General features: G+C 40.5%; 1 protein-coding gene across 9 annotated transcripts in view; it reads left to right on the plus strand.

Annotated features, from left to right (window-relative positions):
* The window catches only part of cacna1c.L (calcium channel, voltage-dependent, L type, alpha 1C subunit L homeolog), a 260,836-nt gene that overhangs the window by 200,427 nt on the left and 45,710 nt on the right, over positions 1-14,699 (plus strand). For all 9 annotated transcript variants that reach the window (XM_041585935.1, XM_041585933.1, XM_041585934.1 and 6 more), the window contains 5 exons: positions 232-284; positions 953-1,099; positions 2,920-3,121; positions 3,652-3,810; positions 4,169-4,279. In XM_041585935.1, coding sequence (XP_041441869.1) covers positions 232-284; positions 953-1,099; positions 2,920-3,121; positions 3,652-3,810; positions 4,169-4,279 — 672 coding nt within the window. The remainder of the gene's footprint in view (positions 1-231; positions 285-952; positions 1,100-2,919; positions 3,122-3,651; positions 3,811-4,168; positions 4,280-14,699) is intronic.

The following is a 14,699-nucleotide window of genomic DNA, read 5'->3' on the forward strand; positions in this document are numbered from 1 at the left end:
AAATTCAAATCCTTTTCATTTTTATTTCTGGTGAGATCTCAGCAAACGTTTTGGGGCCAAGCCCCTTCAGAAAAAGGAAACTGCACTGATTCCAGGCTTGGGCTTAGCGATTTGGGACCTAACATATTCTGTGGTGCTGTACAATAGAGGGGTGTATACACTGAACATACAGATTGCTTTTAAAGATCGCCTCAGAATAGGGGCTAATTTGTGACTTTCTCTCCCATGCAGGGTAAATTGTACAGCTGCACTGACAGCTCCAAGATTACAGAGGAAGAGTGCAAGTAAGTTGAGTGTGTGGACTTTAAAGAGTCAGAAAATGTAAAGGATCCCCCCTAAACCCACTTTCCAATGTAGTCCCTGTTGTGCCCACAAGGGCCCAGCAAGGACTTTCCTGGAATTATATTCTATTATCAAGGGAACATTTTAATGTGTTTTAGGTCAGTCAGTGAATGTGATTTGGAAAAAAATTGCACTTGGTCATTATTTTTCATCATTGTATTTTTGAATTATTTCACTTCAGCTTCGAATTTCAGCAACTATCTGGATGTAATTTACCCTAGCAACTAGACTAGGGTATATATGACAGACCAATGTTGTTTTTGGCAGCTTTGTCAGCATATAATTGGGCATTCCATAAGATAATAAAAATGAAATTGAAGGTGATTTACCTTTTTTTTTTTTTTATTTTATATGAAAGGCCTGTAACGCTTTGTTGAGGAGCTGCTTGCATGGAATGAAGGGGGTGCATTGTCTTCCACGGCTTCTCTACATAATATTACACATTAGGCTCTATTAAAGCTCTTTATTCTGCGTATAGTCTCCTTTTAAAGAGTCAGTTATGAGTCCCAAAGTTATAGAAGGAAAAGCACCTGCAGCCTGTAGCCTGTGTTTAACCAATGAGACTTTATTTCTTTTCAAGCCGTTCTTTGCACTTTCTTTTCTTGGACAGAGGGAAGTACATCAGCTATAAGGATGGGGACGTCTCGCAGCCCATGATAGTGGATCGGAGCTGGGAAAACAGCAAGTTTGACTTTGATAATGTTCTGTCAGCAATGATGGCCCTCTTCACTGTCTCCACATTTGAGGGGTGGCCGGAGTAAGTCTTATTTTGTATATGCTGGGGGGTTGTTTTAACATTAATGGCCTTAAGTGTCCTGTCTAAGGGGTATGTCTCCCATATGTATAAATGCATAGATAAGAAGAAGAAGAAATTTTCTGGGCACACAATAAGCTATACCCTCATACTGTACTGTCTAAGGGAATCAATATGGCACCTCCCTCCTCCCATATGTATAAATACAAATATACAGAGAAGGAATGTTCTGGGCACACAATAAGCTATACCCTCATACTGTACTGTCTAAGGGAATCAATATGGCACCTCCTCCTCCCATATGTATAAATACAAATATACAGAGAAGGAATGTTCTGGGCACACAATAAGCTATACCCTCATACTGTACTGTCTAAGGGAATCAATATGGCACCTCCTCCCATATGTATAAATACAAATATACAGAGAAGGAATGTTCTGGGCACACAATAAGCTATAAACTCATACTGTACTGTCTAAGGGAATCAATATGGCACCTTCTTCCATATGTATAAATACAAATATACAGAGAAGGAATGTTCTGGACACACAATAAGCTATACCCTCATACTGTACTGTCTAAGGGAATCAATATGGCACCTCCCTCCTCCCATATGTATAAATACAAATATACAGAGAAGGAATGTAATGAAACATTATTTATATAAAGAACATGATTTACCCTTTTTGTCTTTTCATCAAAATGTAGATGTTTATAAAAAAAAAAAAAAAAAAAAGATTGTGCTTAATTAGTTTACAAACCCAAAACTAAGATCTGTTATCCCTAATGTTACACAGTGGCAAAACCACTTAAGAATGAAAAAAAAAAAGATAAAAAGAAATAATGGAGATATTTCCACTGATGCATTGTGCCCGCTCGTACCCTTCACTGAAGTTGGCATATGGTTTTGACGCAGCTTCAACAGTCTTTAAAACACATCTAAAGGGCCAATTAAGTGGATGCTTTGTTCAGACATCTGTGTGCACAAATTCTTTAGTGCGATGTGTGCGTCAAACCCATTTAAAGAATCATTTTGAGAGCAGATGTTGCAGGTTGCACAGAAAATCTAAATGAATGTATTGAAAGTGTAGTTGGTTTGTTGGTTTCCAAATTAGCAGTGCATCTGCTGTGGCTGAAATATTCTGGTAGGTAGAACAGGGTGCAAAGTATGGTTGGTCCCAAAGGTGCAGGTCTTTCCAGTTTCAGAGTGGAGAAACAGGAGCTGCACCTTCCTGTATATACAGTACTGGCAGTGCTGTATAAATAAAATACACACAGTGTGTAGCACACGGGTGTCCCGTGGAGTTATCCTAGCTTACCTGTCAATCAGATATGCAAGTTTGAGGGTGATATTGGGTGCAAGAGAGACCTGTACTTACTACCTGCCGGTGACAGGCATCAGATACAGGCTGTCTTGTACTTGCTACACTCGGCATCTTGTGCCACGGGCACCAATATCCCATGGCTGCAAGTGCTCCATAATTGGGTCTGAAGGGGTTATGGGTTTTAATATACACCAGTATTAGCAGGACCGGAACTAGGGGTAGGAAGAAGAGGCACCTGCCTAGGGCGTGATGATGGGGGGATGGGCAGTTACCAGGTCCGGGCTCTATAGCTGCCACTTGTCACTGCACAATCCGGCCGGGTAGCCTAGGGAGCCCTCCTCTGAGTAACAGATTTGTACATTGTAAACATAAAATCAAGCTGTTTTTGAACTAAAACTCCAGCCCATATCAGACGTCCAGTTTGAAGGGTTCAATATCAAAGTAAAATATAATCTGTACCTTTCACACACAACAACAACATTCTGCCCCTTCTTCAGGCTTCTCTATCGTGCCATCGACTCCCACACAGAAGACGTGGGTCCCATCTACAACCACCGCGTGGAGATCTCCATCTTTTTCATCATCTACATCATCATCATTGCCTTCTTCATGATGAATATCTTTGTGGGTTTCGTCATCGTCACGTTCCAGGAGCAGGGGGAGCAGGAGTACAAAAACTGTGAGCTGGACAAGAACCAGGTAACTCCAATGGCTTCTGGGTGATAACATGAAATAAGTTGGAGAAACAACCACAAGAGTAATAGGATTAGTTTACATGATATACATATAATATTCAGATGTGCTCTATATGGTATAAAAAGTATAAGGACACTTGCCTGCCTAACGTCTCATGCTCAAATGAATGGGATTATTATGAAGTTTTCCCTTCCGTTGCTGCTATAGCTGCCCCATCTCTTCTGGGAACGGTTCCCACTAGATGCCGGGAGTTGCTTTGAATTGGGCCCTGATGTTGGGGAACAGGTCTGGCCCAGTTCATCCCAGTTAAAGAGGTCAAGGCTTCATAAAGTCTGGATCTTCACTGCCATCACTCCTGGCAGTGAAGAAAACAAGTCTAAGTTTGATGTGACCATATTAATTCTACATGTGCATGGTTTTAGGCATGAGAACACCAAATGTTATTATATTCATACTGACAGTTCAAGAACAAGTCCATAACATAATCCATTGGTGATTTTTCTGGTTCCTTATTTTAACATCCCCATCAACAGCGTCAGTGTGTGGAGTATGCCCTGAAAGCCCGGCCCCTGAGAAGATACATACCCAAAAACCAGTACCAGTACAAAGTCTGGTATGTGGTCAACTCCACCTACTTTGAATACCTCATGTTCGTGCTCATCTTACTCAACACCATCTGTCTCGCCATGCAGGTAAGGGCAACTTCTCCTTCCCATTTAGACATTTGCTGTGGTCGAAAATCTTAGTTGCCCTCATCTGGCCAATTTCTATTTGAGTTATATCTCTTGTTAGACTAAGCAGCCAAACTAAAACTCAGTATTCAAGGTAGAGTCTTGCCAGGGGTGTGTCAATTAGAAGTATAACCCAAATTTTGTACAATGAATACCTCTTCCCATACAGCCTAGTATTGGGATTTATTTGTTTTTTGCTTTTCTGAAACACTATGTTATATTTAATTAGGTATGTGTTGTGTTGTTGAGATTTAAAACACCCTTAAAAGCAAAATACCCTTCACAACTTCATAGATATCTACCGTTGTTCTTCTTGTAGCACTACGGGCAGAGCTGTTCCTTCAAGGAAGCCATGAACATCCTAAACATGTTGTTCACGGGGCTCTTCACTGTTGAGATGATACTGAAGCTCATTGCCTTCAAACCAAAGGTGTGTATAGAACAATTGTGCATGGGTGCGTGGGGAACAGGGAAGAGGGTTAGACACCGTTATATCAGCTACTGCCACTGTGTATAAAATAGCAAGAAGGCACCCAAGGGCATCATCGCCTCTTTTTTGTTATGTTAGATAAGAAGCTTTAACTGAAATAAAGTAGACAGGATAGGCATCATTTGGTATAGTGAGGTAGAAGAGACTTATATGGCAAGGATGTCAATCTGGAGCCCTCCAGCTGTTTTTAGACTATAGCTTTCAGCACTTTAAAGACAGTTAGAGGGTCACATGATAGACATCACTGCCTTTTGAGGCAACCAACAACACAAGACAACAATTATCCCTGAGCATACAGTCAATATTATATTATATATATATATATATATATATATATATATATATATATATATATATATATATAAATAAAGAGAACCAGCACCAGGGGTCTTTGCAGTGAAGAAAACTTGTATTGTTACATTAGTATGTATAACCGACGTTTAGGTCCCTCTTGGGACCTTTATCAAGGTCATATAGTCCTCTCAAATGGACTGTAGCTATTAGCATACTCACCATTTATTATGAAGGGTGTAGATGTAGCCCAGCAGCATCAGGGAGGGATACAGCAATACTCTATAATCAAACCCCCACACACACACATTGATATAAAAGGATCCTCCAATGAGAATCAAGACATTCTTATAGATCCAGCTCCTTGTTCCTCGTTATACATAAACATATTTATTTAGTCACAGACACCAAAATGTCACTATGTCTGTATGATGTTTGGCTACAGTACTTTGATTTCAACAAGTCATAATTGTAATCTCCCAATTAAAAGCAAAATTAGGATGATTCTCACTGGAGAACCCTTTTTGCATCTGTGGTTAAGTTTGGGCTGCCCACTTTAGAGAGAGCAAAAGTGAAAATGTTTAGGGTTTAATTGCCCTTTAATCAGGGATGTGTTTCTATAGTTTCCATGGGAATGGAAAACTGCAGGACTTTAAGTACCAGAATGCATTTGGATCAGGGGGCAGGACGATGTTGAGAAGGATCCAGCCCCTGCAGAGCATATTCCAGCAGTTAGAGGAACTGCCGCAGTCATGCAATGGCTGACCTACATTGGAGTTGCCGTGAGTTCCACCTGCCAGTTCTCAGAGGCTCTCCATGGGAACACTAAAATGCCTAATTTCTTTTTAACTAGAGGACTAAATTACTATTTCAGATTAAATACTTTCTCCCACCTTTTTTTTTTTTATTTCCCTTATTTCCCGGTGACGGAAAGAGCAATTACTTTCTGAGTCACTCTGCAGGCTGCTTGCTCTGATTGCTGCAAACTGCACCAGATCTATGCACAGAGTTAGAATGTAGGGACCCCTGGTAATGCAAAAAACTCCAGAATATCACTAGTGTATTATAAGGGATACTGTACCCCCTACTGTAAATGATAAGGATATTAGAAGTCACTGAGGGGTTGTTCTGTGACCATATAAAGACACAAGGCTGCAGGCTGAGTTATACAGGGAACTCTGAGTATCACTCATGTATTATAAGGGATAATGTACCTCCTACTGTAAATGATAAGGATATTAGAAGTCACTGAGGGGTTGTTCTGTGACCAAATAAAGGCACAAGGCTGCAGGCTGAGTTATACAGGGAACTCTGAGTATCACTCATGTATTATAAGGGATAATGTACCCCCTACTGTAAATGATAAGGAAATTAGAAGTCACTGAGGGGTTGTTCTGTGACCATATAAAGGCACAAGGCTGCAGGCTGAGTTATACAGGGAACTCTGAGTATCACTCATGTATTATAAGGGATAATGTACCCCCTACTGTAAATGATAAGGATATTAGAAGTCACGGAGGAGTTCTGTGACCATATAAAGGCACAAGGCTGCAGGCTGAGTTATACAGGGAACTCTAAGTATCACTCATGTATTATAAGGGATAATGTACCCCCTACTGTAAATGATAAGGAAATTAGAAGTCACTGAGGGGTTGTTCTGTGACCATATAAAGGCACAAGGCTGCAGGCTGAGTTATACAGGGACCTCTGATTATTTCCAGGGGCGTAATAATAGAGGAAGCAGACCCTGTGGCTGCAGGGGGCCCAGGAGGTATAGGGGCCACACAAGGTCCTAATTAAAATACAATTTCTATAAATATTGGTAAAACAGGTCAACCTCTAGACATTTTGGTTGTCTGAAAAATATGCTGTGAAGCCCAGTAATATCTAGTTACTCCACTGATTATCTCACTAACATCTTACCCTGATATTAGTAGGCATTTCCCAGCTTCCCAAGGAGGTATGACCACAATGCATTCTGGTTCTTATAGTGCGCACTTTCCCATGGTATCACTGTTACTATGCACTGGGCATGGCCTTTAATCACATCACCGCTTCATGGGAACAAGTGAAAGAATTCTGGTTAGCAAACATGGCATGGGATATGTATATATTTCCCCTGGGAAATCCATGCTGTACAGACATAGCAGTGAGCACTGAGCAGTTCAGGACACACACAGTGGTGAATAAATGAGTTATTATTAGGCAGTTAGCCTGTGCAGCTGGGCACCCTATCACCCCAATGACAACAGAACGTATTTATATCCATTTATGGAACAATAGGCTTTACCATTTACTATTTGTTCTACTTTGGAGAGTTTGGGTAGGGGGCAAAAAAGTCATTTTAGAATGTTTATCAACCTTTAGGGTCAGGGCACACGGTCAGATTCGGTGAGATTAGTCACCCGGCGACAAATCTCCTCTTCTTCTGGGCGACTAATCTCCCCGAACTGCCTCCTGCCGGCTAGAATATAAGTAAGAATGTAATGACTCGGAGTGCTTCGTTTTCCGAAAGTCGTCCGAAGTTTCCTCATGAGGCAAACAAAGGAAAAAAAGCGCTCCGAGTGCCATCCTGCTGGGGATTTCGATTCTAGCTGGCGGGAGGCAGTTTGGGGAGATTAGTCGCCCCGAAGAAGATGAGATATGTCGACGGGCGACTAATCTCCCCGAATCTGAGCGTGTGCCCTGACCCTTAAAGGCACTTTTTTGTAGATTACATGGGACGTGTTTATCCTTTGCAATCCAAGATGTCTCCCCAATTATAATATTCCACATATATCCGAAATATCAAATTTCCCAAAACTTAATCCGATGACCCCCCTAATCTATTGCTTTAAGTGCTGGGTCCCTAGATTTGGAATCTAGAATGTATTTACTGTATGTATTAAGAATTGTATTTTTTATTTATTTACTTTTTCTGCATTGCATTTGCTTCTTTGGCCCCAAATGTACTGCCAGTGGCCCTTGCAAAGCATTATGGTCCTGCAGTGATCACATGATTGAGTCTTTTGGGCAGCTGGTCAGTGAGAGGTCTGGGAATCTGCACATTGTAAGCTCAGCCCAGTCCTGCAGTGGGGCAATAGGGTGCAGCCTCTGCTCAAAGGAAAGAGAAGGGAGATTGGAGAGGGTTGGAGGATCCAGATTTTTCCCATGGGGACACTTAAGTTCTAAGAGCATGAAACCAAAAGGGGAGTGCAGTGAAATGCCAGAGTTCGGCTGCTGCACTCCTATTAAGTGCTCTGGGGTCAGTGTGTGTTCCCTCTGATTTATTACATGGTCTCTCAATTACTCAGAACCACGAGTTCTAACATGGGATTTCTGAATCCCACAAACCTTGACATCATCAAAGGAGAACTAAAGACTCAGATGACTTTTATATTATTTCAAGCTAAAGGGGATCAAGAGCCCTGCCCCACTCGCCTGTTCCCTCTAAGCATTGACTATATGAGTGCAGGTTTAACCAATCACAAGTCTTATACGCCCAGCTTTATGGGGCAGATTTATCAAGGGTCAAATAGTAAACTTGAATTTGAATTTTTGAGTTTCAAAATTCAAACATTCGAAATTTTAATCCCCTTATTCCAATGTAAATTCGAATGTGAGATTTATCACACCTTGACCTAATTCGAATATTCGCCACCTAAAACCTGCCGAGTTCAAGTCAACGACAGAGGTTCGCTGAGCCATTTGGAGATGTTAGTAGCCTTCCTGACATTCGAGTTTTGTTCGGAGAACAACTCGATTTGTGCGTATCAAATACGATCGCACCATTCGATCGAATATTAGACATTCAAATTTTTTCTTAAAGGGAAAGTAAAGTCTAAATTAGAAAGGCTAGAAATGCTGTATTTTGTATACTAAACATAAACATGAAGTTACTGCACCACAAGCCTAATAAAACAAATGATTTATGCTTTCAAAGTTGGCCACAGGGGGTCACCATCTTGTAACTTTGTTAAATATCTTTGAAAGACCAAGACTGTGCACATGCTCAGTGTGGTCTGGGCTGCTTAGGGAGCGTCATAAATTATCAAAACAGCACAAGTCAAATAATATCTGCCAGAAGCCAATACAGCAAGATTGATTAATAATCAGAATATACAGACTGCACTGGGTCCTGTGTTGTCATGTAATCTAATGTGGATTTTATACTTTTTGTATTGTTTAATACAAACTTTCTCCAACTCTGCAGAACCAGTGGCTGCAGCAAAATAATCCTCCAAATAGAATCCCAGTTTTCTGTTTAAATCTGGCTCCATGATCTTTGTCCCTGCAGCTGGAGTTGGAAACAGTAAAGGGGATGTAAAGGCAACAGTAAAATCCAATACAAATCTCTACACAGTCGCCGACTGCTCTACAGGGAAACAAACAAAGCTGCTTGAGTTCTGCATGGCTGGAAAGTAAGGCGGGGGCTCCCCCTGCTGTTCATAAGTATGATTATTTCCCTGCAGAGCAGTTAGGGACCGTCTGACATTTCCTATCCACCACAGTAAATGAAGAGAGAATTTTGTGCGCAAATATATATATACAGGCACTTAAGGGTCCGTGCCTAGGGCGACAGCTTTAGGGGTCGGCCCTCGAGTGCCTATATGTTAAAAAAACGAAATGCTTTCAAAAAATCTGATCTGACCCAAAAACGTGCCCCGGAAAATGTATTGGTCCACATGCACTTTACCAGAAACACATACATACCCTTTGGTACACGTTTTAGTGACCCAGGCATGCCACTAAAATCACTGCAAAAAAAACAAAACCACATTAACCCCAGACTTGCCAGTAAGATCACTGCAGAAAAAGATTCGGAGAATTGCACTAACCCCAAACATGCCAGTAAAATTGTTGCAGAGAATCAATAATGAACCCTGCATTAACCCCAGTGATGCCAGTAAGATCACTGCAGAATCACATGCATATTACAGAAGAATGGTAAGCCAGAGCATGTGGAAACAGAGCAGACTTTAATTTTTACACATACAGACTTGTATTTGGTACATGCCTGCTTAATATGGTTGAGGCACTGACTAGAGGGAACAGTTAAGGAGACCATGCTCTCTAAGGGCTCTTACACACAGGCATTTTTTCCTGCGCTCCCCTGCAATGCGCTTTCTTCTGTTCAGCCGCAAGGGAGTACAGGAGTAGATGCACTCAATTATTGTGAAGGGGACTGTACTCACACAGACGCATGTAAGCGCCAAACGCAGCCCTAACGGCAAAAAAACTTGGGAGAAAACCTGAAAATTCACTTGAAAGGCATAATGAAGAAAGTCGGAGTCTTTAAATTGCCTTTAATGATGGAAACAGTAAACCCATGTAATAAATGTGTGCTGGGTGCAATTATTGAACCCTATTGGATGTTAACCATCATTCTCTGGTTATCATCAATCTCCTCACCACCCCCCCCCATCACATGACTATGGCTGAAATACAAGACATAGAGTCATAGACCAATCCTTCCCAATCCCAACTAGTGTATTTTTGCAATTTCAATGTCTAGGTGCTGCCCCCTGGTGGTGGAGTAAATACAATTTCTTTAAATCTCCTATGTATGTGCATGTGAAGGGGTCTCTTGCAGGTGTATCTTGTTTGCAGCAACGTCCATGCTCCTTTCTGGATTTTCACCTGCCACTCCCGCAATGTTCCCTGGCTAACATTTCTGCTCCTCTTTCCAGGCTCGGTCAGCTGCTGAACAGACTGATCATTCTTCTTTTCTTTCCTGCATTCTAGTTTTGCATCCTAATAACTAACACGGGAATGCGTAATGTAACTAACTATCATAAGAGACACCAGGAACATGTGTCCATCATGAGCTCAATGTTGCCCGTAGTACTACTCAGAGGTCGTCATACAAGCTCTCATCCCCTAATTTGCAGATTTAAAAGATAAGTAAACCTTAAAGGAGAACTAAACCCCCAAACTAATGAATCCCTTACCCTCCATAGTCCCCCTCCCTGTTCCCCCCTGCACAGGTTTTAATACCTGTAAATTACCCCTAGATGCAGAGTCAGCGCAGCGGAGCTCACGGGCGCCATCTTCAACGGTTCAGGAGACTTCAGTAAGTAAGAGGCGTATCGGCGCATGTGCAGTTGTAGCAATTTTCCGGTACCCAACAACTGCACATGCACTGACAGCCACGGAAATTGCCCGAAGGGAACCGAAGATTCCCATGAGCTCCGCTGCGCTTACTCTGCATCGAGGGGTAATTAAAGACTTAGGGGCATTTACAGGTATTAACACCTGTGCGGGGGGAGAACAGGACAATGGAGGGTAGGGGTGTTCATTAGTTGGGGGGTTTAGTTCTCCTTTAAAAACAAGTGAATGTAAAATTGATGATTATACTATTCTAAGCACTTTTGCAATGTACATTCATTATTTATGTTTTTTGAATTCCAAGATATTAAGGGATACATGTACTGTTAATATGAATGAATTGTGTTACAACATCGCCACCTGCTGGTCATTTTCCCACCAGTCTGACCAGCAAGTAGTCAAGGAAGTTGTCAGGAGAAAGATAGAGGCTGCTCTGATGTTCTTCTGCTTAGGAAAGATGTGAGAAAGGTTTATAATTTTATTCCTAAGCAGAAGAACATCAGAGCAGCCTCTTTCTTTCTCCTGACAACTTCCTTTTGAAAGCAGCTAGCAAGTTGCAGGGTTACTCTAGGGGTCACATGATTGGTGAGATTGCATGTAATTAGGTGCCTGTATTTAAGGATTTATAAGGTTAATAGCGCACCTCTCTTGCTGACTTCTATTACTCACAGTGGAAGTGTGGATCCACTATTTTTTGGTGCTGCTTTCCCCGACCCGACTATTTGTGCAACAGCGCAGCCTTCACTCAATTTTCTTTGAACTTCCTTGACTACTTGGTGGTCAGACTGGTGGGAAAATGACCAGCAGGTGGCGCTGTTGTAACAAAATTCATTCATATTAACAGTACATGTATCCCTTAATATCTTGGAATTTAAAATAAATAAATAATGAATGTACATTGCAAAAGTGCTTAGAATAGCCCCCTCATCAAATTTACATTCTCTTATTTTTAGGGTTTACTTATCCTATTAGGACATGTGCCTTGTAACCATGTCTAATACACAGATACCATGTACCCCACCAGTCCCCAATCTTTCTAATAAACAGAGACATTTGTATGTTCTAGCGCTACACGGGTACCATCTGCGTGGGCAGGTTCACAGGTTTTGATTGGCATCCCTGACAAACATCATATTATTAGTCCAGTTCGAGGCCCAGGACTTTGCATCTCTGCAATTTAGGGTTAGATTTACAAAAAAAGAGAAGGCAAATTCAAAGGCAAACTGTTCTCCTGATCTGAGGTCATTTATTTAACCTCTGGCTCACTTTATTTTTGGATAATAATCTACCCATGACAAATTACTACAGGTTTGAAACCTATCATCCATAATGCTTGGGACCTGGGGTTTTCCGGATAAGGGATCTTTCCATATTTTTTAAGTCTACAGGTATGGGACGTGTTAACCAAAATTCGAGGGACCTGGGGCTTTTTGGATAAGGGATCTTTCCATATTTTGGATCTCCATAACTTAAATTTACAGGCATGTGATCTGTTATCCAGAATGCTTGGGACCTGTGGCTTTCCTGATAAGGGATCTTTCCATATTTTGGATCTCCATAACTTAAGTCTACAGGTATGGGACCTTTTATCCAGAATGCTCGGGACCTGGGGCTTTCCGAATAAGGGATCTTTCCATATTTTGGATCTCCATAACTTAAGTCTACAGGTATGGGACCTGTTATCCAGAATGCTCAGGACCTGGGGCTTTCCGAATAAGGGATCTTTCCATATTTTGGATCTCCATAACTTAAGTCTACAGGTATGGGACCTGTTATTCAGAATGCTCGGGACATGGGTTTTTTTGGATAAGGGATCTTTCCATATTTTGGATCTCCATAACTTAAATCTACAGGTATGGGACCTGTTATCCATAATGCTTGGGACCTGGGGTTTTCCGGATAAGGGATTTTTTGGATCTCCATAACTTAAGTCTACAGGTATGGGATCTGTTATCCAGAATGCTTGGGACCTGGGGCTTTCCTGATAAGGCATCTTTTTAAATGTTGGATCTCCATAACTCAAGTCTACAGGTATGGGACCTGTTATCCAGAATGCTCGGAACCTGGGGTTTTCTGGATAAGGGATATTTCCATATTTTGGATCTCCATAACTTGTCTACTAAAAAATAATGTAAACATTAAATAATCCCAAAAGGCTGATTTTGCTTCCAATAAGGATTAATTAAATCTTAGTTGGGAGCAAGTACAAGGTTCTAGTTTATTATTACAGCAAAAAAGAGAAAATTATTTTTAAAAACTTGAATTTTTTGATAAAATAAAGTCTATGGGAGAAAGCCATCATGTAATTCAGAGCTTTCTAGGTAACGAGTTTCTGGATTATAGATCCCATACCTGTACTGTTTAATTAATACAGAGAAAAGAAAATCATCTTTAAAAACTTGAATTTAATTATTTGATTAACATGAAATGTATGGGAGAAGGCCATCATGTAATTCAGAGCTTTCTAGATAACGGGTTTCCGGATAATAGGTCCCATACGTGTACTGTTTTATTAATACAGAGAAAAAGGAAATCTTTTTTAAAAAATGGAATGGAATTATTTGATTAAAATGAAATGTATGGGAGAAGGCCATCATGTAATTCTGAGCTTTCTAGATAATGGGTTTCCGGATAATGGATCCCAAACGTGTACTGTTTAATTAAAAAAAAAAAAGAAATAATTTTTTTAATAACTTGAATTGAATTATTTGATTAAAATGAAATCTATGGGAGAAAGCCATCAGGCCATCGTGTTATTCTGAGCTTTCTAGATAACGGGTTTCCGGATAATAGATCCCATACTGTTTTATTAATACAGAGAAAATTTTTTAATTACTTTTTGGGTAACGGCTTTCCGGATAACAGATCTTATACCTGTATTAGGTTAAATCACATTAGATGAATACTAATGTTTTGGGATGATTTCTTTCCCCTTAAAGCAAAACTTCAGTTAATTATGCTCAGGACTTGAGAAAAATTCACCTTAAAATAGTAAAAGAATTATCTGGAACAAAATGAACACAATGATTTTCGCACCTCATAACACAATTTTAATACCTAGGGGCACCGGTGAAAATAGAGATCGCCAGAACTGAACTCCCCAGCCGTGTGTTCATTTCTATAGGTTTTCCCAGGACTCCATTTTTTATCCATGAATTAATATAAAAGCGAGAGTCGTAACATTTCCCTCTGTTGAACCACCAGCAACCTCTATTTTCACCTTTTTATAAATATGCCCCCTTGTCGCCGAAAGAATAATAGCTCATATTTTGTATTCACTGAAGAATTTTTTTAAAGGATAAGTAAACCTTAAAAATAAGTGAATGTAAAATTGATGAGGGGGCTATTCTTTTGCAGTGTACAAGATATTAAGGGATACATGTACTGTTAATATGAATGAATTTAGTTACAACACCGCCACCTGCTGATCAGTTTCCCACCAGTCTGACCAACAAGTAGTCAAGAAAAAAAGAGGCTGCTCTGAAACCTTTCTCAAATCTTTCCTAAAGAGAAAAACATCAGAAGAGCCCCTTTTCTTTCTCCTGACAACTTCCTTGACTACTTGATTGTCAGACTGGTCAGAAAATGACCAGCAGGTGGTGCTGTTGTAACAAAATTCATTCATATTAACCAGTAGCAAAACTAGAGTGCCCCTGGCACAAATAAAAATCTTTAGAGGGGCCTGGTGCACTCCAATCCCCATCCTCCCGCCCACTTCCTGTTCCGTCTATGCACTCGATTTGCTTTCCCCTTTGCTTCTGCTATAGTTACGCCACTGAAATTAACAGTACATGTATCCTTTAATATCTTGGAATTTAAAAAACATAAATAATGAATGTACATTGCAAAAGTGCTTAGAATAGCCCCCTCATCAGTTTTACATTCACTTATTTTTAAGGTTTACTTATCCTTTAAAATCTTTGTTTCCACCGACAACAGGAAAATAATTTTACCTCTAAATAATAATTCCCCAAACAACAGT

This window comes from Xenopus laevis, chromosome 3L, assembly GCF_017654675.1.
Source record: "Xenopus laevis strain J_2021 chromosome 3L, Xenopus_laevis_v10.1, whole genome shotgun sequence".
NCBI lineage: Eukaryota > Metazoa > Chordata > Amphibia > Anura > Pipidae > Xenopus > Xenopus laevis.